General features: G+C 42.6%; 1 protein-coding gene across 1 annotated transcript in view; it reads right to left on the bottom strand.

The window, feature by feature from the left end:
* The window catches only part of LOC145359436 (cation channel sperm-associated protein 2-like), a 49,725-nt gene extending 36,508 nt beyond the window's left edge, over positions 1-13,217 (bottom strand). Inside the window, exons 1-3 of the mRNA XM_080213984.1 lie at positions 13,046-13,217; positions 6,584-6,757; positions 2,563-2,631 (exon numbers count right to left, since the gene is read on the bottom strand). Coding sequence (XP_080070110.1) covers positions 2,563-2,631; positions 6,584-6,757; positions 13,046-13,217 — 415 coding nt within the window. The remainder of the gene's footprint in view (positions 1-2,562; positions 2,632-6,583; positions 6,758-13,045) is intronic.
* Between the last annotated feature and the right edge of the window lie 13,266 nt (positions 13,218-26,483).

The following is a 26,483-nucleotide window of genomic DNA, read 5'->3' as shown; positions in this document are numbered from 1 at the left end:
AGACCCTAAAGCTTTCTATAGGTATGTCAGGAATAAAAGAATCACAGGTAAGATTAGGGCCAGTCAAGGACAGTAATGGGAAGTTGTGGGTAGAGTCCGAAGAGATGGGAGAGGTGCGAAATGAATATTTTTCATCAGTATTCACACAGGAAAAAGACAATGTTGTCGAGGAGAATACTGAGATATAGTCTATTAGACTAGACGGGATTGAGGTTCACAAGGAGGAGGTGTTAGCAATACTGAAAAGTATGAAAATAGTTAAGTCCCCTGAGCCAGATGGGATTTCTCCTAGGATTCTCTGAGAGGCTAGGGAGGAGATTGCAGAGCCTTTGGCTTTGATCTTTAGGTCGTCATTATCTACAAGAATAGTGCCAGAAGACTAGAGGATGTTCAAGAAGGGGGGTAGAGACAACGCTGGTAATTATAGACCAGTGAGCTTTACTTCTGTTGTGGGCAAAGTTTTGGAAAGGATTATAAGAGATAGGATTTATAATCATCTAGAAAGGAATAATTTGATTAGGGATAGTCAACACAGTTTTTTGAAGGGTAGGTCGTGCCTCACAAACCTTATTGAGTTCTTTGAGAAGGTGACCAAAGCGGTGGATGAGGGTAAAGCAGTTGATGTGGTGTATATGGATTTCAGTAAAGCATTTGGTAAGGTTCCCCACAGTGAGCTATTGCAGAAGATAAAGAGGCATGGGATTGAGGGTGAATTAACAGTTTGGATCAGAAATTGGCTAGCTTTAAGAAGACAGAGGATGGTGATTGATGGGAAATGTTCATCCTGGAGTTCAGTTACTAGTGGTGTACCGCAAGGATCTATTTTGGGGTCACTGCTATTTGTCATTTTGATAAATAACCTGGATGAGAGCGTAGAAGGATGGGTTAGTAAATTTGCAGATGTCACTAAAGTCGGTCGAGTTGTGGACAGTGCGGAAGGATGTTGTAGGTTACAGAGGGACATAGATAAGCTGCAGAGTTGGGCTGAGAAGTGGCAAATGGAGTTTAATGTGGAAAAGTGTGAAGCAATTCACTTTGTAAGGAGTAACTGGAATACAGAATACTGGGCGAATAGTAAGTTACTTGATAATGTGGATGAGCAGAGAGATCTCGGTGTCCATGTGCATAGAACCCTGAAAGTTGGCACCCAGGTTGATAGGGTTGTTAAGAAAGCATATGGTGTGTTAGCTTTTATTGGTAGAGGGATTGAGTTTTGGAGCCATGAAGTCATGTTGCAGCTGTACAAAACTCTGATGCTGCCGCACTTGGAGTATTGCATACAGGTCTGGTCGCCGAATTATAGGAAAGATGTGGAAGCATTTGAAAGTGTGCAGAGGAGATTTACCAGGATGTTGCCTGGTATGGTGGGAAGATCTTATGAGGAAAGGTTGAGGGACTTGAGGCTGTTTTCATTAGAGAGAAGAAGGTTAAGAGGTGACTTAATAGAGCCATATAAGATGATCAGAGGATTAGATAGGGTGGACAGTGAGAACCTTTTTCCTCAGATGGAAATGGCTAGCATGAGGGGACATAGCTTTATATTGAGGGGTGATAGATATAGGACTGATGTCAAAGAGTAGTAAGGGTGTGGAATGCCCTGCCTGCAAACAGTAGTGGACTCACCAACATTGAGGGCATTTAAACGGTCATTGGATAAACATATGGATGATATTGGAATAGCTTAGATTAGATGGGCTTTAGATTAGTTTCGCAGATCAGCACAACATCGAGGGCCAAAGGGCCTGTACTGTGCTATAATGTTCTACGTTCTGTGGCAAATGAGTCCCAGGACAGCAGAAAAAAATGTGTCAAGGACACCCTCAAAGCAACTTTCCCACTGACACCTGAGAAACCCTGCTCCAAGTGGAGAAAGAGCATTCGGAAAGGAGCTAAACACCTTGGGGGTGATTTTACCTGCTTCTCATGCTGGTCATTGGGTGTAGCAAGAAGTAAATCGGGTGAGAGGCAAAAAATTGAGTTTGTGCCCAGTTTATTACCTCTCTCAACCTTGCCGGCCCTGTTTTGACGGTGAAATTGGCTTCTCACCCTTCTAACTCACATTTAATTAGTGAGTCTCCTGCTCATCGATCATGGTCCTCACCGGTGAGGATCACATATGGTCCCCACCAACTGAGACCTGACGTGATAATCAGACGCCACTGAAGCCCTGCCACCCCTCCCGCTGGGTGATTGAGGGCAGGACTGGTCAATGTCCCTTGGGCATGATTCAGCACTACAGGAAGGTAGGTCCTTGGAACATCCACTCCACATTTCTAAAGAAACAGGAATCAGAAATACAGAGCTCCATCATGGTACAGGAAGGCAGGAGCAGAGTGGAGTAGCAGTCCAATGGTGACTGCTACTACTCATCAGGTGATTTACCAATGATCTATTTTGTATTCCCAGGGTGATTACTATTGGTATTACTGCACCTCACTGCATTTGGAAAGAGCAATTGCTCCCAATTGTAACCTCATTGTTATCAATCTGTTTCATTAATTTTGTATTTGCATTATCTAAACCTAGCATAAATTGAAGAGGGGAAATTGCTTTTCCTCTTACCTACTAGAACACAAAATACAATAGTGTTGAGGATAATGAGATACAGAATAAGATTTCTGAAAAATGAACCTGTTTAACTGATCAGGAAAATGTACAGCATATTTTTGTCAAATCCACTAAACAATTGAATTCCATCACAATATCAAAATCATTTTCAGGAAACAAATACTTAAGAAAATGATAAAATAATGGGGCTGAAGAAGTAAAAAGATGAATATGTTCTGACCTTACTACTCCGTGGCACAGTGGTTAGCACTGCTGCCTCACAGCCCCAGAGTGAGGGTTCAATTCCGGCCTTGGGTCACAATGTGGAGTTTGCACAATCTCCCTGTGTCTGCGTGGGTTTCTTACGGGTGCTCCGGTTTCCTCCCACACTCCAAAGATGTGAGGCTTAGGTTGATTGGCCATGCTGAATTGTCCCTTAGTGTCAGGGAGACTAGCAGGGCAAAGACGTGAGGTTATGGGGAAAGATCCTGGGTGGCAATGTTGTTGGTGCAGACTCAACGGCCCCGAATTGTTTCCTTCCCCACTGTAGGGATTTATGATAATTGAAATCAGCCCAGCTTTTCATTACTGACTACTTGTAGAGGTTACATTTTTCAATATTATCATTCATTAAAACCTTATTAAAGAAACACATTCAAAAGCAACATGTCTTTCTGAATAAAATCTCTAATACACTGGGAAGATGAAGCAAATATTTGGTACAGATGACTGTACTGAATGGCGGGATAGGCTTGAAGGGCCTGTGGCCTACTCCTGCTTCTATTTCCTTGTGTTCTTGTGTGTTTTGAGTTGCAGTTTTGACAACATTGTTTCTCTTTGATCATTCACTATTGTGTAATAGTTTAATTACATAAAATTGAGGTGCCCCTGGGACACATTGGATGATGTACTGGATATATTGGGATCAAAGGATAGGCTCACCAATGTCAATAGCACTTAAGGGGCTTCTGGCCACCTTTAAAGCTATTATTGGGAAAGCAGAATGGATGCAATAACTCAAAGGTACTTTGCTGATGTAGCTTTCAAGCCCTAATATCCTTGACAGAAGGATGATCTTACTTGATCTGAGATTGGAAGGGGTCATCTTGCAATCAAGATCTTCCTCGATAGAGAGAATACACAGAACAGAAAGCGAAAGCAATTATCTAAATTCTGAAGGAATGCTCATCCTTAACTCTTTTAGCAACCTCAGACACAGTGTGTGTTGTTGGCGCATCAAATAGAAGCATTGCAGAGGAAACATGTACAGGCTCGAAGAACTGTTTATTCTCCAGCACTATATCAGTATATGCTGAAACACCACCAAACCATCTGCATTATTCATTGTATGTTATCGTTTTAAGATTGTCGATATGACAACGATGTGATGTAGGCTCCTCTTCTCATTCTTTAGGTATGCCCCGGTAGTCACAGCTGTATTCAGTAACCACAACATGTCCAATATCATAGAATCCCTATAGTGCAGAAAGGGGCCAATCAGCCCATCGAGCCTGCACAGATAACAATCCCACCAGGCCCTATCCCCGTAATCCAAAGTATTTACCCTGCTAGTCTCCCTGACACTAAGGGACAATTTAGCATGGCCAATCAACACAACCCGCACATCTTTGGACTGTGGGAGGAAACCTGAGCATCCGGAGACAGACAGGGGGAAACTCCACACAGACAGTGACCCAAGGCCGGAATTGAACCCAGGTCCCTGGCACTGTGATGCAGGTTTGCTAACCACTGTGCTACTGTACCACCCACCGTATCTGATATCATCTGGCAATACTTTGAAAGTTATGGGTCTAAGTTTTACTCCAGAAACTTAAACACTTAGGGTGGGATTTTCCAACCGTGCTTGTCCCGAAACAGAAAATCCCGCCCAAGGATAGAGAATCATAGAGGTTTACAGCATGGAAACAGGCCCTTCTACCCAACTTGTCCATGCTGCCTTTTTTTTAACCATTAAGCTAGTCCCAATTACCCACATTTGGCCCAAATCCCTCTATACCCAACTTACCCATGTAACTGTCTAAATGCTTTTTAAAAGACAAAAGTATATCCTCCTCTACTACTATCTCTGACAGCTCGTTCCAGACACTCACCATCCCCTGTGTGAAATAACTGCCCCCTGGAGATTTTTGTATCTCTCCCCTCTCACCTTAAACCTATGCCCTCCAGTTTTAGACTCCCCTCCCTTTGGGCAAAGAAGTTGACTATCTAGTTGATCTGTGCCCCTCATTATTTTATAGACTTCTATAAGATCACTCCTAGTCTCCTACGCTCCAGAGAAAAGTCCCAGTCCATCCAGCCTCTCCTAATAACTCAAACCATCAACTCCTGGTAGCATCTTGGTAAATCTTTTCTGCACTCTTTCTAGTTTAATAATATCCTTTCTATAATAGGGTGAGCAGAATTTACACAGTATTCCAAATGTGGCCTTACCAATGTCTCGTACAATTTCAAAAAGACATCCAAACTCCTGTATTCAATATTCTCTCCAATGAAACCAAACATATCGAATGCCTTCTTCACCACTCTGTCCACCTCTGACTCCATTTTCAAGGAGCTATGGACCTGTAGCCGTAGATCTCTTTGTTCTATAACTCTCCCTAACATCCTACCGTTAACTGAGTAAGTCCTACCTTGGTTCAGTTGACCAAAATGCTTCACCTCGCATTTACCTAAATTTAACTCCACCTGCCATTCATTAACCACTGGCCCAATTGATCAAGATCCCATTGCAATCCTAGATAACCTTCTTCATTGTCCACAATGCCACCAATCTTGATGTCATCTACAAACTTGCTAACCATGCCTCCTAAATTCTCATCCAAGTTATTAATATAAATGACAATAACAGTGGACCCAGCACCAATCCCTGAGGCGCTCCACTGGTCACAGAGCTCCAGTTTGAAAAACAACCCTCTACAACCAACCTCTGTCTTCTGTCATCAAGCCAATTTTGTATCCATTTGGCTACCTCACCCAGGATCCCATGAAATTTAACCTTATGCAACAACCTACCATAAGGTACCTTGTCAAAGGCCTTGCTAAAGTCCACGTAGACAACATCAACTGCACTGCCCTCATTTCCCTTTTTACCCTTTCAAAAAACTCAATCAAATTTGCGAGACATGATTTTCCACTCACAAAGCCATGCTGACTTTCCCTAATCAGTCCTTGCCTCTCTAAATGCCTATAATCCTGTCTCTCTCAGAATACCTTCTAACAACTTATCCACTACAGATGTTGGGCTCAATGGCCTGTAGTTCTCAAGCTTTCTTAAACAAAGGCACAACATTTGCCACCTTCCAATCTTCAGGCACCTCACCCATGGCTGTCGATGATTCAAATATCTCTGCTAAGGGACCCTCAATTTCCTCGCTAGCCTCCCACAGCATCCTGTGATACACTTTATCACGCCCTGGGAATTTATCTACCTTGATGTGCTTTAAGACTTCCAGCACCTCCTTCTCTGTAATACATACACTCCTCAAGACATCATTATTTATTTCCCCAAGTTCCAGAACATCTATGTCTTTCTCAATAGTAAATACTGATGAGAAATATTCATTTATCACCCATCTCTTGTGAATCCGTGCATTGATGACCCTGTTGATCCTTAAGAGGCACTACTCTCTCCCTAGTTACTCTTTTGCCCTGTTAATAGACCTTTGCCAGGTTTGCCACGATTCCCATGGCCGACGTGATGGGAAAATTCCCTCTTAATCTAGGCTGACACTTCAGATGAGAGTGTAATGCTGATGGAGGTGCTGTCCTTTGGGTAAAACTTCAATACAATGCCTTGTCCTCCCTCACATAGAGATCCAATGATTAGCTCAAGTAGCAATGTGAAGGTAGGAAAACTTGAGATTCTGTGTGGCCAGCTGAGGTTTTATTTTCTGAGCATGCTGCATGGATCATATGAGGCAATATTGACTTTCCTTTGCAAAAACAAAAGCCAGTGTTAATTAAATTTTTTAAAGAATATTATAGAATTTATAGACCATCAATTTGAAAAGGATACTTTCCAGGATCCATTGTGCCCACATGTTGAGTGGTGGGTACTTGACGTAGCGATTCTGAAGGCAGTTTCTCTGTCTGTGGTTTGTGGAGACATCCACATTTCGAATTGGATTAAAATCAAAGCGGACCAACTGCAGGGGATCTTCAATCATCAACTTGTTCAACTTCTTTGGATCTGAGGAACAATGAGTAAGGATCACTATAAATCTTTTTGTATTGATTCCATTATTTCTTTTGAGTTTTTATATATGTTTTCAATAAATGTGTTTCTATTATTTTAAATTTGTCACTTTCTAATTACAAAGTCATATTTCAGCTAATAAGTGTACGCTACAAGATGTGTACCATAATGCTTTGGTGGTGATAGTATACAAGAGCAGAATTGCATTCATTTCTGGTTGCCCCATTACAGGAAAGATGTGGAAGCTTTGGAGAGGGTGCAGGAAAGGCTTACCAGGATGCTGCCTCGGTTAGAGGATGTGAGCTATAAGGAGAGGCTGGACAAATTAGGGTCGTTTTCTCTGGACATTTGGGGCAGCAGAGTGGCACAGTGCGAGGGCTGAAAGGAGGCCTCTTAAAAGTCTATAAAATTATGACAGGCATAGAAAAGGTTGACAGTCAGAATATTTTTCCCAGAATTGAAATGTCCAATATTAGGGAGCATGCACCTAAGGTGAGAGGGGGAAAGTTCAAAGCAGATGTGAGGGGCAAGTTTTTTTATACAGAAAGTGGTAGGTGCGGGAATGCGCTGTCAGAACTGGTGGTGCAGGCAAATACGATAGGGCGTTTAAGGGGCTTTTGGATAAGCACATGAATATGCAAGGAATAGAAGGATATGGACCAATGGCAGGCAGAAGGGACTAGTTTAATTTGGCGTCATGTTCAGCATCATGGACCAAAGGGCCTGTTCCTGTGCTGGACTGTTCAATGTTCTATGTTCCAATTTTGTGGGTGGTGAGGTTTGTCAATGAGTATTCATTGATTGGATGTGGGATTTCCAAACTGAACATGGGAGGAAATGCAGCTCCAGAGAGCTGGCAGCCAACCTGATTGGATGGCAGATGTTCAGTCCCAACAGCGCCACTGAAGTGCTGGCGACTGCTGGGACAGCAAGCAGTCCCAAGTGTCCAGGTCCTGGAGGCAAATTGGAGGTGAGTGTGGGGGCTTGTGGGGGTGGATAGATGTCACTAATGATTAAAAATATTCCTGAAGGTTTGAACACATGACTCGCCCTCACATTCCAACCATTAGTTGGACAACACATCCACTCTTGTGATCTTTCCATGCCAATGGGAAAGCAAAAAGACGCATGACCCAATTGAATGATGCTTGGTTGGCTGCCAAACAGACTCCCCAATGACAGAGCACCAGAACCTGACAGCAAGGCACCAGGATCCACCGGCAGGGCACCAAGGCCTGATGGCAGGGCAGCCGACTTCCTGCCTGGCTCACATTGAGACTCAACGCAGAATGCACTCACTAACATAACTAATGAGGCAGGGTGCACAAGATTGTGCATAAAAGCCCCCTTCTGCAGCAGGTCTCCTTTCTCATCCTGACATGGAACTTGTGGGGAGAGGGGGAGATTCTGCCCCACAATGTGGAACACAATGTTTGATATGAAACAGTGTTGGTGTCCAGCAACTGACTCATTAGGAACTAAAAAGGAAGAGAAATAATTAAGATTAACTTTAACCCATGGAGCTTCATCATTCAGACAACTTGCTCTAGGTTCATTGACATGTTAAGTAGCTATTAATGTTATTTATTGAATACCACTCCCTGAAGCCAAGCAATAGCCTCCTCATTTGTTGAGTTTGAAATGATTAGTCTGCCATTTAGTCTGAAGAGGAGACACTCCTCAGTAAGGGGACACTCCTTGTGTCTTTCTACAAGTGTATAATGGGTTTATACTAAGACCTTGGTGGTGACTGCACAGCTATCCTGAACCTATTTAGAGCAAGGGCCACCCCACTGTGACATTTAGAGCAGCACAGTGGCACAGTGATTAGCACTGCTGCCTTACAGTGCCAGGGACCTGGGTTCAATTCCCAGCTTGGGTCCGGGTTTGCATGTTTTCTCCGTGTCTGCGTGGGTTTCCTCCGGGTGCTCTGGTTTCCTCCCACGGTCCAAAGATGTGCTGGTTAGGTTGATTGGTCATGTGAAATTACACCTTAGTGTTAGGGGGGATTAGTAGGATAAATGTGTGGGGTTACGGGGATAGAGCCAGGGTGGGATAGTTGCTGATGCAGGATTGAATGGCCTCCTTCTGCACTGTAGGGATTCTATGATTCTATTCTATGATTTCAAAGCTAGCCATTCAAAAGCTAGGGTTTGTCACAAGGAACTTGTTTGTGACTTCCTATGTTTCCATTTCCTTCATCCAAAGGATCTGTGCTGGTCGATCTTGCTCAGGAAGGGCGCTCATAGAGGAAGTTCACACAGACACGGGGAGAATGTGCAGATTCTGCATACACAGTGACCCAAGCCAGGAATTGAACCTGGGTCCCTGACATTGTGAGACAGCAGTGCTAACCACTATGCCACCATGTCACCCTTAGGTCAACATTCAAGGAAAACTTACTGAGTAAAGGTATGGTGAAAGAAGTACAGGGTGGACAGTTTCAGCCAGCTTCTGGGTTTTTGTCAGTTGGCGGATACATGGTGGAGTGATGCTTGCAAAGATAGGAAGCCAGATGTGAGGAATTGGATGGAGAGTTCCAGTTATGATGCACGTGGTTACACTGTGTCAGCAAGATGTGTGTGTGTGATGCTACAGGTCCTCAGTACTCTGCTGTGGAGTTTGATAGGACAGGTACTTAGGTACGACATGCTGTAGTACTAATAAGTTCAATCAGTAGGTTACATCTGCTTTTGACCTTTGCTGCTGCTTTCTTCAAATGTTCCTGAAAGAACATGATTCCAATCCCAAACATGTTGGGTTGAGATCATGCATTAAGTTCTGTCCTTCCATGTAGTTATGCAATTTTTTTTGGCATTGTGGAGGTGAAATCCACTGGATTTAGAACAGGCTTGTCCTGGGTGTGTGGGTTAGAGTATGGGGCTGCGTAAGTGAGCAGGAGTGAGAGATTGAGTGAGCTTGTAGGAATGAGAGATTGAGTGAGTGGGTGAGAGTGAGAGAGGAAGTGAAAGGGTGAAAGTGAGAGAGTGAGTGATCAGGTGTGTATAAGATAGGATGGGTGGACGGGAGGAAGGGAAGGAGCGAGTGGGTGAGAGGGAGAGGAGGAGTGAGTGGGTGGGAGGGAGAGAAGGAATGAGTGCTTGAGAGGGAGAGAGGGAGTATGTGGGTGTGAATGTGAGTGAGTTGGTGGGGGTGGCGGGGGAGTGAGGGTGGGAGTGACAGACCGAGTGGGTGGGTGGGAGGGAAGTGAGAGAGAGAATGAGGGGCCAAGAGTGAGGAAGTGGTGGGAGGGTGTGCTTGATTTGGGGGGATTGGGAGGGAGAGGGTGATTGAGTCAATGGCAGCTTTACACTCTGTCTCAGGTGTCTCACCCACTCTCACTACCACGCATCAACATACACATGCACCCACTCACGTCAGATGAGGGTGAATGACTGAGAATGGAGACTGGGAATGAACTAGATACACAGATACTGACCCTCTAACACTCCGTCCATTTTTATTAATTACTCTTCTTTAACTTAATTTTTAGGTATGACATCAGTTTCCTTTTGCTCAGCAATTGTTTCTGTCCATAATTCCTTTTAACTGAATTTAACTGAAATTTGTTCATTGGCCCTTCAAATGAGAAAAAAATGCAAAAATACCCCAATACTCATCCCAAGAGGAAAGATTGGGCAATCCTGTTTTAGACTGTCTCAATATGAGATGCCATGCTATGCAGTGGACTTTCAACTTTGCTAAGAATCTGGTCCAAAGTGCAGATGGATGGAGTCTGTTGGCACAACAGAGGTCACCATCACAGGTGAACTTGTGGGATGTGATTGCTGAAGGCTAACACTGGACACGGTGATAGACCACGTAGCAGTCAAATTGCCTGATATCACCTCCCACAAGAGCCATTTGATTTAGTTGGTAACTATATTTGAATGAGGTCAACTTTCAGGCAAAACTTATTGAGTAAAGGCCTTTGTCTTTATTTATATAGAAGAGAAATATCAAATAATTCCATTAAGCATTCATGTGCTAACATTGTGTTAACATACCTCCTGACCTTGTGTAATTTTCGAATCTTACTCCAGTCACAGATTAACACTCAGGCAGCAAGCACGACCCACAATTACCAGAGTTTCATCTTTAGTCCAAGTTCAAAACTCCAACAGGAACAGTAATTCATTCATGTTTTGTTCATGGAAATTCACTGAAATTCTTAAACTTAATAACCAATCCCTCCAAATTAAAATGCTGAGGTTAGAGAAAACCAGCTTCTTGGATATTCATTGGGGTCTATCTCACATTTTACAAAGTACAGAGCAAACAAAAATCAGACAGCGTTATCAGTGATCTGCTTTTTGGACCAAGTTACGAATTGCATGATGTATCCAGCCATTACCTTATGGTACTTGCCTTCGATTTAAAAACAAGGAGAAAACAAAATAAACAGTGCTCCCAACTCCACAGTATCTATAAAAGTCTTGAGATAAGGTTTCCTCTGGCTGTTATGTTTTAGCAATATAAATACAGTAGGAAGATGTCTTCTGAAAGAACACTTCTGCTATCATACTGATCAGAGGAAACCTTCCAGTTCCAGGGAACACATTGCAACCAAAAAAATCCTCCTAGGTTCTGTTTATATGAACATATTTTTATGGTCCTATAGTATAGTAATACTCCTATAATTAGTCACAAATGACACAAATCAAGTGTGATTACATTAATCCCATCCCGCCTGGCTTTGCTTCCATCCCAGGCTGACAGTTCATGAAGTTAAAAAAAAAACAAAATTGGGCAATGACAAAGCTTTAGGTTTATGCATAATGTTGACTCCAGCCAAACTGAGTGGGCCTAAGATTGGAAGCATTGAATAGGCTTCCAACTGCAAAGGTTAATGAAGAGGCTAACAATACAAATATCTTTTGAGAACACCCAATACATCATAAAACAATATTAATCATTTTTAGATGCAAATTTATTCATGAGAGGTCTTGTGGTGGCATCCCTTCCTCTGGGTTCAAGCCCTAGTTCAGGACTTAATTACCATGGAAGCTGCATTCAGAATCTGGCCGGACTAGTTGATTATCAACCTGTACATCCTTCCAATATGCCTGACGGCAGGTAATAGAATCATAGAGTTGTAGAATTCCTATAGAACCGAAGGAGGCCCTTCGGACCATCAAGCCTGCACTGACAACAATCTCACCCAAGCTCTATCCCTGTAACCCCACACATTTACCTTGCTAATGCCCCTGCCATTAAGGATGAATTTATCATGGCCAGTCAACCTAACCCATATATCTTTGGAGTGTGAGAGGAAATTGGAGCACCCGGAGGAAACCCACGCGTACATGGGGAGAATGTGCAAACTCCACACAGTCACCCAAAGGCTGGAATTGAACCTGGTCCCTGGCCCTGTGAGGCAGCTGTGTTAACCACTGTGCCATCCAAATAGGAGTGGGAGAGTTTCTCGGTCAGTCTTACTGCAGAAGCAAAAGCAAACCATTGCAGTACTTTGCCAGTCATAATCATGGACTAATCCAGTGGAAGTCCACGGTTGCCAATATGTCCTCTTGGGACATGGAACCCTAAGAAGGGGGAATCTACTCTTGAAGTTCAATAATAGCTATAAAATATATAAGCATTGTCCTCATCGTTTGAATGTCTCAATCCAATTATTTCCAGGTAATTTCAAAAGCCCTTTACATATACATATATATACACATACATATATCCCTTTCGTTATTTCTGTTTTGAAATGGTTGTGTTAATTCTACTGCCTATTTAGATACACCATATTACCTTGGTGTAAAATGTAGCTGCATATTTGCACATACCAGCACACTGGCATGTTTCAATTCAGTATGTCGTAATTCCGAATGAGTAAACTCAACAGACACAAGTCATGATATCATCATTACGTTGTCTATGAATCTAACTGTCCCAATGAGAGAAAGTTCAACAAAACCAGATTTAAGTGTCAACTCCCTACTTAAGCATATATTTCAAAGAAGTAAGCACTTGCAAAAATGAGGCCACATTCAATTTCTGATTTCAAATTAATAAAACCAGGAAGACAACTGCATTGAAAGGTGATGTTTCCTTTAGTGTATTTACCCACCTTGTGTAATACTATGCTTGCATTGCATGGGTAAACATGTGTGCTTTGCACTTTGTACGTGTCAACTCTGGTCTGGCTGAAAAGACAATGCCCCCTTTTAATTTTTTCATTTAACTAAGTGTTTTGTTCACATTGCAAACGTTTGTGCATTTTTCTTTTGCTTTGTGTTTTAAAAAAATAAAGTCAATGTTGTCAATCAACAGTACCTTTAATATCATTCATATTATATTTGGGATCATTGATGACCAATCCTTGTAAATGATCCAACAGATTAAAGTCCTGAATGAGTTTCGATCGGATGATTTCAGCCCGGGGATTTTCCTTTGTGTGGATCTGGGTGACTCCTTTTATATTGGGAATTACTTTCAAAGTATCCATTGGTCAGAAAGCTATTCAATAGGAAGAAAGTGTGTTAAAAGCAAAATACTGTGCATACTGGAATCTGAAACAAAAACACAAAATGCTGGAAAATCTCAGCATGTTTGACAGCATTTGAGGTGAGAGAATAGAACCAATGTTTTCACTTCTATCTAGATTCAAAACGTTGGCTCTATTCTTTCTCCACAGATGCTGTCAGATCTGCTGAGATTTTCCAGCATTTTCTGTTCCTGAAAGAAAGCGTGTAATTGATTCTGCCAGCTCTCAATCTGTAACTTTCTCCAGCCCTACCACCCTCCAAAATATCTGCCAACCTCTAAGTTTGGTTTCTTCTACATCTCTGATTTTAATCACTCTGTCATTGCCTTCAGCTCCTGTATACTCTGGAAATTCCATCATTGAAACTCTCCACCTCTCTCCTCCCTTAAGATATTCCTTAAACCCTACTTATTCGGCCGCTATCCTAATATTCCCTTATGTAGCTTGCTGTTAATTTGTTTAATAATTCTCCTGTGAAGCACCTTATGATGTTAAAAGTGCTACATAAATACAAGTTGTTGCTGTAAAAACAGATATCCTTGCTTTCTCTAATAAATATCTGTAACTAATAAAACAAGCAAAGACTGAAAATCCACCTGTTTATTCACGTTACAGTGATAAAGCAGAAGTGTCTTTTCGATGTATAACTCTGATGTGTATCTGAGGCAGGGGACGGGATATTCTGGCCACGCTCGCCCTAAGGCTGCAAAATCCCACCTGAAGTCAACAGACCTTTGCATGGTTCATGTCCCACCCGCTACGATTCCCATGGCGGGCAGGACTGGAGAATTCCGCATTAGATATTATTTTTCAGATTCTAAGAAGTACAGTACTACTGAGGCATGATAATTTCATTTCACTAATGTACCCATAACTATTCAGAAGATGCATCATGTCCGGTGTTAATCCTCTACTGTCCCTCTGGTTAAAAGTTGACTAAATCTTTAGTCCAGTGAAGTTTAACATTTTCCATCCTGTTAAACCATATTAGGAAGTTGTAAATACGAACCAAATAACAGCACTCTCCTGCTTGCGATAAGTTAATGAAAAATTATCACTAGATGGTAAATAACCCAATGTAAAAGAACAACATCACTTGTGACTTTCTTTTGTCAGATCAACAAAAAAAATCACAATATTGCCATGTAGCTTGAAGGCTGAAAAGAAACACAAAAACAAGAAATCATTACAAAGAAAGAACTTGCAATTATGTTGTGCCTTATCATTGAAGCACTTCACATCCAATTAATTACTTTTCCAAGTGCATTTGCTGTTACGTGGGTAGTAGCCTAATTCTCCAAAGTCCCACAAAGATAATGAATGTGCTCTGGTGAAGAAATGTTGTGATGTGGGTATGCCGGCGTTGAACTGGCGTAAACAGAGTGAAAAGTCTGACAACACCAGGTTTTAGTCCAACCTATTTATTTGATATGTTGGGCAGAATTTGATGCTCCATCTCCTTCTACTCAGTGAGTTTGGAGGCAGGAGCCATTTAATGGGTAATGTGAAGTAGGTACCCTGCCACATTCTCACTTCTGCCCGATTGCGTATCTGTACAAATGCACATTGATACTCTTAATGAGCAATTAAAGGCTTCATCCCTTCACCATTGGTATTGAACCAGAAGTAACCAGGGGAATTGGCATGAGGGAAGCCTGACTTGGGCTTCCAGGGAAATCCCACAAGACATTCACTGCTTAAGCAAGGGACCAGGCATCAGGGAAGAAGTTTCCTGCTCAAAACCACTCCTCTTCCCTTTCTTCCAACTGCACACTCCCATTCATACCAACCTACCCCTCACTGTGACCTCCATTCCGCACTCACTCATTTGCAGCCTGGATCACAAGGTGGCATTACCAGAAGATGCTAGAGCTCCTGATAGTGCTGATGGGCAATGGGGAGTTGCTGGCCTCTGACTGGGAAGCTTACCGCTGGCCAGTTAAATGCCTAAAGGGCACTTAGGTTTGGCAGTTCCCCAGTAGAGGCTACATGGGGCTCCCTGTGCTTCTCCACCCAGCAAGATTCATTTCACTAACAATAAATTCTGCGCATTGACTGGAATACCAGTAGCACCTATTGCTCTTCTGCTAGCAGCTTGAAAATTGTATCAGGAATCATTCTTGTTGGGTTTTAAAATGACCTTCATGTGAGAGTTTTCTATGGCCAGCAAGTGCACGATGCAAAAAATGAACTCCAGTGCTTTGTTGTGCTTTTATGGTCTTGTTAACCTGTATTACCACTATTAATGTTTTGTGAATCTGTACCCTTAGATCCAGCTTTTGTAGTGGTGGTATGATGGTACAGTGGTTAGCACTGCTGCCTCAGCGCCAGGGACCCAGGTTCCATTCTGGCCTCAGGTGACTGTGTGAAGTTTGCACGTTATCCCCATGTATGCATGGGTTTCCTTCTGGTGCTCCAGTTTCCTCCCACAACCCAAAAATGTGTGAGTTAGGTGAATTGACCATTCTAAATTGCCCCTTAGAATCAGGGTGGCTAGCAGGGTAAGTATTGTGGGTTGAGGGGATAGAGCCTGGTGGGATTGTTATCGGCACAGGCTTATTGGGCCGAATGGCCTCCTTCTGCACTGTAGGGATCCTACAATTCTATGATTTGCTCCTCTACCCTAGCATTTATTTGCCAAGAAGAGTGCACCCTCCTTACTCCTCCTACTAAACTAAACTGCCTCACACATTTTTATATTGAAATGTATTTGCCATTTCCATGCCTTCACCTCAAAAAGAGAAAAACAGAGAGAGAGAGATAAAAAGTGGACATCTGTTTAGAGCATGAAGCTGGAAGGTGTTGGCCACTTAGCCATTAATAAAGTTATAATTTTATTTGAAATGTTTCCTCTTTGAGATGGGAGTCAGGAGCACCAAATATCAGCAAAGCACCCGGCTGAGTGCATGGAATGTGGCACAGTCATCTTCAAGAATATTATAATGGTGTGAAATGCTTGTGAATGTTTACAACATTCCTCTTTGTTAATTAACATTCCAAATCACAATGGCAAGCAGTCTGCATTCCACATAGGCAAGATAGTATTGAAGAATATACATTATATTGTCATCAATTTAAAAATCAACTGTTTGGGCAATACAAATAAAACTTTAGGGGGGCTGATCTTACCTTCACGCTCTGGTGGGCAATGGGCCATGTGAGCCGGTAAGATATGAAAGAGGCGAGAAATCAGGTTCATGCCTGATTTCTCACCTTTCGTGATCTTATCAGTACCGGATATCTGATGCGATCAGTTCACAACTATTTCCAGCACAAGGCTGAATAATTTATTTAAATACATTGTAATCTGAATTTACATTGATTTAATGAGTCCAGGACGTTATCATTTGTTGACTTCATCGAGAGAGGTTCTCTCCAACGAGAATCACAGCTGGTCCCCAACAATGGGGACCAGTCGTGATGGCCTCACTGGTAGAACCAGAAGCCATTAAGGCGCCCCAGGAAGCCAGGGGCAAGAGGGCTGTGTCCCTTGGACAGTGCCAGCCTGACACCTTGCCAGTGCCCACCAGGCACTTGCTACTGCCCACCAGGCACCATGCATGCCAAGGAGGCAGGGACAGAGGGGGTGGACCTACGGGGGGGGCGGGGCCAGACTGATGATATTTGGTGAGGGCAAGAGGCGGACCTGCTGCTATTCTGCATCAGGGATTGGTAGAGGGAGGGATGGGGACCCAGTGTCACTCTGCATCAGGAATTGTGGGGTAAGGGATGGGGACAATTGGAGCTGGCCATGGAGCTGGTCAGGCTGCTGATTGCAGGGGGTTTTGACCAGCAATCGTGGGAGTGTTGGGTGGCCAAACACAGGGGATTTTAGGTGGCCTATTGTGGAGGAGGAGGAAGGAAGGGGGAGGGAGTTGGGATCGGTCCAGGCGGATGGGGGTTTGCAATTGGTCGTGGGCTCCCTCGGTAGTTGGGGGTGGGATGCCCTGTGTGAGACTGGCTGAAGCCAGCAGAGGCCGAGTGACAGGTCTCTGTTGCTAGAGACCTGCACATGCACAATGGCACCCTCTGCTGCTCTCAGCCAGCATTTGGGCCAGTTAAGCTTGCCCTCTCTACAGGCAAGAGAGCATTTCTTCTGTTTCTTCATGCATTGAGTGCATAAGATAGCATATTTGAGCTCGGCCAAAAAAACGGATCTGAAACTCTCCCGTTTTCACACCAGTCCTGAATTTAGAAATTTCTTGGTAAGATCACCTCTTAGGAGTCTGCACGAGTGCAAGCAAAATAATGTGGGATTCCAGATATTCCTGTCAGTGATTCTATGCTTCTCCAGATACTGCGCTGTTTGAGAATCCTGGACTGCATTTAATGGAAAATCTATAAAATCAACGAGAACTTCCACTCTTAAACTATTAATCTCACTGTAAAAACTTTTGAAAAAGTTACACCTTGTTCCAGGACGTGGATTTTAATAACTGGACTTTTACTAGTGTTACAAGTTCACAACTCAAATAAGAGTGTCTGTTGTGATGGTGTTGGTCACAAGAAGTGTCTGTTAAAGAAGTCTTCTTAGGCTTCTGTACATTAACAACAAACCTTTATCAACGACTTGCAACTATATGCAATAAGAGTACAAGCAAGAAGTTATCTCCCTGTTTATGTTTTTATCATGTCCCTGCTCGTTCGATGAGATCATGACTGGTCTGATATGATAATCCTCAACTTCACTTTCCCACCTTATCCCCACAAGCTTTGATTCCTATGCTGATTAAAAATTTGCCTATCTCAGCCTTGGACATACTTAATGGCCCAGCCTCTACAGCTCTCCGTGATAACAGATTCCACAGATTGACTACAGTCTGAGGGAAGAAATTCTCATTTCATCAGAACCATTCTCAATTGGAATGTGAATAAAGCCTGTTGAAGTCATAATCTTGGGGTACACGTATAATCATTGACAAAGGGCCAGTTCTGAAACAGGCTACCCCTTACTCTGAAATTATGCCCTCTGGTCCTAGACTCTCCCACAAGGAGAAACGACCTGTTTGGGTTCATAAGTTCATAAGATATAAGGGCAGAATTAGGCCATTCAGCCCATTGTGTCCACTTTGCCCTTCAATCACGGCTGATAGGCCCCTGATCCCCATTTTCTTGCCTTCTCCCCATAACTCTTCAATCATTACCAATTAAAAATCTGTCGAACTCGTCCTTAACCTTACTCACTGTCCTAGCATCCACCGCACTTTGGAGTAGCGAAATCCACAGATTTACAATCCTTTGGGAGAAATTGTTTCTCCTGTTTTAAATTTGCTACCCCTTATCCTAAGACTATGAGCTCTTGTGGAGCATCTGCTCCATGTCTACTTTATCCATTCACATTATCATCTTGTATACCTCAATTTGATCTCCCCTCATTCTTATAAATTTGAGTTATGTAAGCCAAATGGATGATGGCCCCATCCAAAAAGGTATAATCTCCGGCAAGCTTGCTATTGGCATGTAATCCAGTGTCTGGATCGTGAGTCTTTTTATGTCACTATGTGGATGGGTATTGCACTCAATCCCATATTAACTCTGTGCGCCTCACCTTTATACTCCAGCATTTCCCTGTATGCCAGAACTGACAACAAACTGTTCAACTTGGCAAGACTGCACGTCACAATCAAAGCGCATAACATCCTAGTTTGTGAGCTGCTGTTTGCTAATGGTGCCACATTGGCATCCTATAATGAAGTTCATTTGCAATTGCTTGTTTTCAAAGCCTGCAAGGAGTTAGGACTGACAATCAGCATCAGGAAGACCAAAATCATGAGTAAGACTTAGAGACTCCACCTTTCATCAACACTGACAAGCTCACTCTGGAGGCTGTTGGCAGTTTCACATACCTTGGATCAACAACTCCCAGCTATCTGTCCCTCATTATCCAAATTGTAGGGGAGTCTAAAACTGGAGGGTATAGGTTTAAGGTGAGGGTAGAGATACGGAAGAGTAAAAGGGGCAATTGTTTTCTCTCAGAGGGTGGTGAGGCTCTGGAACGAGCTGCCAGAGATGGTGGTAGAGGCGGGTACGATTTTGTCTTTTAAAAAGCATTTAGACAGTGACATGGGTAAGATGGGAACAGAGGGATATGGGCCAAATACAGGCAGTTGGGACTAGCTTAGTGGTTAAAAACTGGGTGGCATGGACAAGTTGGGCCAAAGGGCCTGTTTCCAAGCTGTAAACCTCTAATGTCTCCATAACTCTATGAGTGCTTTCTTCAAGGTCAGCTGCTCTCACTGCTCTCCTGCCTCTGACCACGAAGCCCAACTCATTTTTTCGGGGCGAAAAGCAAGTGAGAAATATATAACCCACATACAAGCCAGATGATAGGAATTCAGCTTATTTATCAGTTCTGAATTATAATCTCCCTAACACTAGGTTCTTTTGGTCTACAGGTAAGGGTTCAGGTTGTTTTTGTTTTATCTGCTCACCAATGTCCTGACAACAAATTTCACTCAGATAGAAGTAGATATTGATTGGAGTCTCGGAACAACCACACTGTCAGAATCCTTTCCCTATGTAAGATAAGGTTGTTTTTGAGTGAATTGTACTTCACTGCACACAATTTCTTCATGATATCATGATTACTTTTCTGATGTCACAATAACTTGTGGATTGCATCATAAAACAATTAAAAGTGAATAGTATATAGAATTCCAAACCAATTAATTTGAATATAAGACCTCTCAGAAACAAGCCCATTAGGCCCAACAGAATAAAAAGAAACACTTGTTTTTACACAGGGCCTTTCACTCTACAGGATTTATTGGAAGTAATTTTGAAATAAATTCACTGTTGCAGTAAACAGAATAGTCAATTAGCTCCCAAAAACAGCAGCAATAATAGCCAGATAATCTGGGGTTTTTTTATATGACATTGGGTTGAATATTATAGCAGGTGGATAGTTTGCACCCCGTAATCTCGAAAGCAAAGTTGGCATGAAGCTAACCTGCTTCATGCTGGCAAGCCCATTAGCTATAACACACTGCGAACAGGCTAAACCAGGGCCAAGAGGGACGTCAGACGAAGTCCCACCCTTAGCAGCTGCCAAGAATTGGAACATTTCCAGCAGCTTCAACAGTGCCCGCAGCACCAGGAACTGATTAATAGGTACTGCTGGGGCTGCAGAGGAGGATGAAAGTGGCCCATGGATCCTGGAGTCAGCTATATTGGAAGTCTTGGATGTGGGGGGTGGGGGGTTGGACATCTCAGAGAGAGAGAATGAGAAGGTGAATGGGGGGGGTGGTGTTAGTAGGGAACTGGATTTAAGGGTTCGGATGACATTTTGGGATGTCACGCCCTGATTGGCAATGGGTAACACACAAAAATAGAATCTTCACTTTCTACCTGCCCTTTGAAAATTTCATTTTAAAAATTGGACTGCCATCTCCTGTCAGACTTCCCAGGTTTTATGGAGTGGGCAATGTATTATTTGGGTGGCACAGTAGCACAGCGGTTAGCACTGCTGCTTCACAGCTCCAGGGACCTGGGTTCGATTCCTGGCTTGGGTCACTGTCTGTGTGGAGTTTGCACATTCTCCTCGTGTCTGTGTGGGTTTCCTCCGGGTGCTCCAGTTTCCTCCCACAGTCCAAAGATGTGTGGGTCAGGTTGATTGGCCATGCTTAAATTGCCCCTTAGTATCCTGAGATGTGTAGGCTAGAGAGATTAGTGGGTAAAATATGTAGGGATATGGGGGTTGGGTCTGGGTGGGATTGTGGTCGGTGCAGACTTGATGGGCCAAATGGCCTTTTTCTGTACTGTAGGGTTTCTCTGATTATCGGGATCAATTGGTTTAGTAACAAGCCTAACTGACCCTTGATTATCCATTTAAATGTGAGGAGCAGGTTTAGCATCTGCCCACCTCAATCCACAACCCGACTCATCTGTCATTTCATTACATCTCTCCGTCTCTTATTTCTGTGAAAACAGATTTATCTATCTTTTGACCAGTGCTCATTAATTGTCTGCCCAGGTAACATATTGTACAAGTCCTTCAACATTTTACCTGATTTCCCTTCTTATTCCTGGGACCCATTCATTTTCCTCTGGTAGCACACTGGCTGTTGAATGACTTGTGGCCACACTTGTGGGATTAAAAGCTGACTTCTCAATACAATGCGAGAACAACTCATTTAAATCACTTAAAAGTATTGCCAGAGAATGCAGGGCGCTGAGCATTTCTAAATGGCTGTTCTTATTCTTCCATAGCTCCATGTAACGTTGGCGTGTATTTTACAGACCATGTCACTGACTATATTTGACAAATAATAAGCACTGAGTACAATGGCCCAGACTTTCACTCTTGGGTCAGGTATGCAGAGACAAGAGAATTCATGATTTTGTGAACTGGCCTTTTAAAAATGGCAGGCATGGTTTCTATTTTTGTTCTGGTGTTGGGGGGGTGAGGGGGGAGGTGGGGAAGAAGCAGCAGACTGAATTAGAAGCTGGACCCCCTGCCCTTGGAACAAGTCCTTTTTGGGTGGAAGATCTTCCCTGTGGTTTGGTACTTTGCGGAATTAAGTTAAAAAATATTAAAACTGGCAATTCCCTACACACTTCCCGTGCACTATGCATGCCAATCTATGCTGTTTCATGCCCCATCTCATGACTGTCTGTCCACTCCTGATGGTACTTCCTACCTCCCATGTCAGCTCATACCTTCTACCGCCCCCCCCATGGCTCCTCATATCCCTAAGCTCCCCACACCCCTTTATAGTCTCCATGTCCACTCATGCCAAACCATGCTCCCCATCCACTACCCTTTTCTCTTATCTAATCCATGCCAATTCTTCTACCATCCATAATGGGCAAACCTCAGGAACCATGCTGATAGAGGTATTTGTCACTTGATGACATTACTCATTTAAGCAACAAAACACTCACTGATTAAAATGTTGAATGCATTGAAATTCCTTCAAGTAATCTCTTGTATAATCAAATATTTCTATTCTATAATCAGTATATTTTATTTATATAATTATATCCTATAATCAAACGGTTCACTAACAGGCACCTACTTTGATAACGTAGGTTTGTAGAATCTGCCATTGCAGCAATAATCCAGACAGAATGAAATATCAAGCCTTGAACTTTTTTTCACTCAACTTTTTTTTTAATACTTAAAGCCCAGCAGAGTGAAATCCATTGTCATTTTTGACAGTTCCTATGAGCCCTAACAGTTCCAACTAGTTTGTGATGGCTAAATTGCCCCTTAATGTTGCAAGATGCGTAAATTAGAGGGATTAGTAGGGTTGTGGGGATAGGACCTGGGTGGGATTGTCAGTGCAGACTCAATGGGCTGAATGGCTCCTTCTGCACTATAGGGTTTATATGATTTCTGGACAGTTATTTGAGAGTTTGGCAGTTCCTTAACAGCTCTGACAGTCTAATTGAAGTTACTCACAGGGTATGCAATACTTTTAGCAATCCCGAAGGGCATTTTAACTCTACAAAAGGTGTCCTAGGATCATATCAAAAGGAGAACCTCACTTCTCCTTTCTTCTGTCTATTCAAATGAATCCAACAAGTTCAGATGAGCTCTTACTTGTTCCAATCTGCAAACATCAGGTATCACACTCCGAGTCCATCAAATCCCAGTTCAGTGGTGGCAGCTAATGATTTAAATGGCCAGCTGCCTCTGTAACGCGAGTATGTGCTTACCCTGGTCCAACTTCAGGCCCACATCCACAAAAATAAGAAGTGCTTAATTCAGGGTGCAGCCTGAGAATTTCCGGGCTCATCCACCATTTTTACCATGATGGAAAGATTATCTGTAGTGGCTAAAATCTGCACCAATGTTCTGATAAGACTCTTCAAAGTTGCATTTCAATATATTCTATGCATAAAGTGGATAGTGTTCTGTATACTTAAGTTGCATACCTCTCCTTTCATATTTATTTTTCCAATATAAAACCCTTCCTTAACAGTTTACAGGGAAAAAGCTTCATATAACACGAGCCAGGATAAGACAAGAGTGAGGAGAGTGTGTGATCATTAATGCAACAATATTAGACTTATTATGAGAAGTGAGCAAAGAGGTTATTGACATGGAAGCTATGGAGGAAGTGGGCAATGTTGAAGCCAGAGGCCCTCCTAGTGGCTAGTATGTTTTACTTTTATTTTCTTGTTCCCTTATCCATTCCCTTCCCTTACACAAGTAGCTTTGTAACATTTAAAACAGTAAATGTCTTACCATACAAAGCTGCTTCAAGATGCATCTTATTGCGAGTACAGATATGAGTTGAAGATGAAGCACAGAATTTGGGAAAGGAAGAGTAAATTTAGATTTGCAAGAGATGTGACATGCAGATGATCCAATTCAGAGCATTTTCAGTTATTTAGTTCAGGGATTGAGTATTAAGAAGACCTATTTACAAATCTACCTTGAAAGCTCTGCTTCTGCACACCATGGAATCATCTGAGAATTTGCCAAGCAGATTGTACAGTTTTCAGTCATCGATTGCAAATCTTCTATCCTCTCTGTAGCACTGCAAGACAGCTGATTGGAGCAGGCTGCATAGCAAACTTCCCATTCAGTTATTATTACAAAAGCCCCACTGGCTAATGTTATTAGCAGAAGTAAAGTGAGGAAAGTCATCATTGTCCCAGATGACCCTAGACTGCTATCCCCTTTAAGGGGGAGAGCTGACTGGTGGTGATTTCACTACACCTCAGGTGAGGGACAAGTTTGATAAGGCAAGGCCTTCATGAATAACCTCAACTGATATGGGAATTGAACGCATGCTGTTGGCATCTCTGCATCATGAAACAGCCATCCTGCCAATCAAACATAGCTATCACCATGAGTGTTAGCCCAGGTACGCTTGTACTCCAATTTACACGTTTGTAATGACTCTCTTGGAGAATCAACTTCTGGTTACCATCACACAGGGATTCAACAATCTGATTTTATTGCAACAATAAGTGCTTGGGCCTTTCTGCTTGAGGATACATCATCATTTGAGATTTCAACATCATTCTGCTATTGGACGCTCCCTCAGCATGTCTACAGAAACTGGATCTGATGTTGAATCCCAAACAATGGTGCTATATCAATATCATTTCATTCATATTGCTAAAGATGTGTCCTCAAGCAGACAGGCCTAGGCAGTTATCACTTCAACGCTTATGGTGCCTAAAGTTGCAGAATCATTTTCAGATTCAATATTGCAATTCTGAGCCATCTCTACCTTTACAGACACACACTGAAACCCATTGCTATCCTTCAGCCATTGAGGACACATTTAAGAGGACATGGTGAGGAACATAGAAGACATATAAGCTACACAGTCACAGAGACATGAGAGGATAACTGAACATACATATACTATCCCTCTACATAAATAAAATAACAAGCTCTAATGTACCCTGCCAGTTATTTTGACATGAAGTAAATGAGAGTCATTGGAGAGGAATATGGCAGCACAGTAGTACTCCTGCCTCACAGCCAGGGACCCAAGTTCTACTCCCACCTCGGGTCATTGTCTGTTTGCATGTTCTCCCCATGTCTGCATCGGTTTCCTCCGAGTGCTCCAGTTTTCTCCCACTGTACAAAGATGTGCAGATTAGATTAATTGGCCATGCTAAATTGCCCCTTAGTGTCAAGGGGATTAGCAGAGTAAATGCTGGGGTTACAGGGATAGAGCCTGTGTGGGATTGTTATTGGTGCAGGCTTAATGGACCAAAAGGCCTCCTTCAGCAGTATAAAGATTCTATTGACGATACAACAGTCTTGGATGTGCAATCAATATTTCATGTAGCAAGAGTTCTGTGCATGCAGAGAAGTGTAAGGTGTTGAAATAATGATTTAACCTATTAGACTCCACCTCATGACTCACATTCATGGGGTTATGTATTGCACAACTAATTTCTCTGTCTTGCTTTCACTCTCAGCTTATTGCCATCTTTCTTCATTTGTTTGCTTTATGGTTGGGCTCCACAGCAGGGGAGAAATTGCACGAAGTACAAATATCCTGCAATAATTCGGGTGCCCTTGGTTGTATATGTTGTAGCACTCCGTTTAATCTATTCAACATCAGAGGATGTGGATAATCAGTACCAGTAAGAAGCACAGGCCACAGTATAACATCTGCAGTATATACCTTCATTTCCCAAACAGCTGAACCTGTTTTTAACATTTTGAATACTACTGGTACAACAATGAACTGGTTCATAAATTTAGAGAGCTTCAAGTTTTTAGGTGTCACCAACAACCTGTGCTGATCCCCCCCACGCCAACACTATAGTTAAGAAAGCCCACCAACACCTCTACTTTCTCAGAAGACTAAGGAAATTTGGCTTATCAGCTACAGCTCTCACCAATCTTTACAGATGCACCATAGAAAGCATTCTTTCTGGCTGTATCAGAGATAGGTATGGCTCCTGCTCTGCCCAAGACTGCAAGAAATTACAAAAGGTCGTGAATGCAGCCCAATTCATCACACAAACCATCCTCCCATCCATTGACTCTGTCTACTCTTCACACTGTCTCAGCAAAGCAGCCAGCATAATTAAGGACCCCACGCACCCCGTGACATTCTCTCTTCCACCTTCTTCCATCAGGAAAAAAACACAAACATCTGAGGTCATGTACCAACTGACTCAAGAACAGCCTACACCTCAAGAACAGCTTCTTCCCTGCTGCCATCAAACTTCTGAATGGACTTTCCTTGCATTAAGTTGATCTTTTTCTACATCCTAGCTATGACTGTAATAGTACATTCTGCACTCTCATTTCCTTCTCGATGAACAGTATGCTTTGTTTGGATAGCGTGCAAGAAACAATACTTTTCACTGTATGCTTTTCGCTGTATGCTAATACATGTGACAATAATAAATCAAATCAAATTAAGGTACTAGGATAACAGACATTTTCAGGCATGCTTTGCAGACTAGCTGAACCTTTATGAAATGGACAGCCTGTTGTATTCATGAATGGAGTAGCATTAGGAGTAGGCACACATAAGAATGTGTATATAAAGTAAGTTATATCCTGCAGTCCAGAGAGAACTACAATAGGGTTGAAGTGGAAAACTGTTCTCTGCTGCTGGCTAATGGAATATTGATGGCAAGACTAAAGCTGGCAAACAATGCTTCATTGATCTCTGTGATGTAACTCTGCATTCAGGTTAGATTTGACATTAATCTTCTGTGGTTGCTTGGAATAAGTTTCAACACAGTTGTAAACTTCATAGCCACTGACAGATATCTGCGTGCATAGTTCCCTTT

Source organism: Carcharhinus amblyrhynchos, chromosome 28 (assembly GCF_965287045.1).
Source record: "Carcharhinus amblyrhynchos chromosome 28, sCarAmb.v2.hapA, whole genome shotgun sequence".
NCBI lineage: Eukaryota > Metazoa > Chordata > Chondrichthyes > Carcharhiniformes > Carcharhinidae > Carcharhinus > Carcharhinus amblyrhynchos.
The sequence above is the reverse complement of the archived record's forward strand: the minus strand, read 5'-3'. Positions and strand labels throughout refer to the sequence as shown.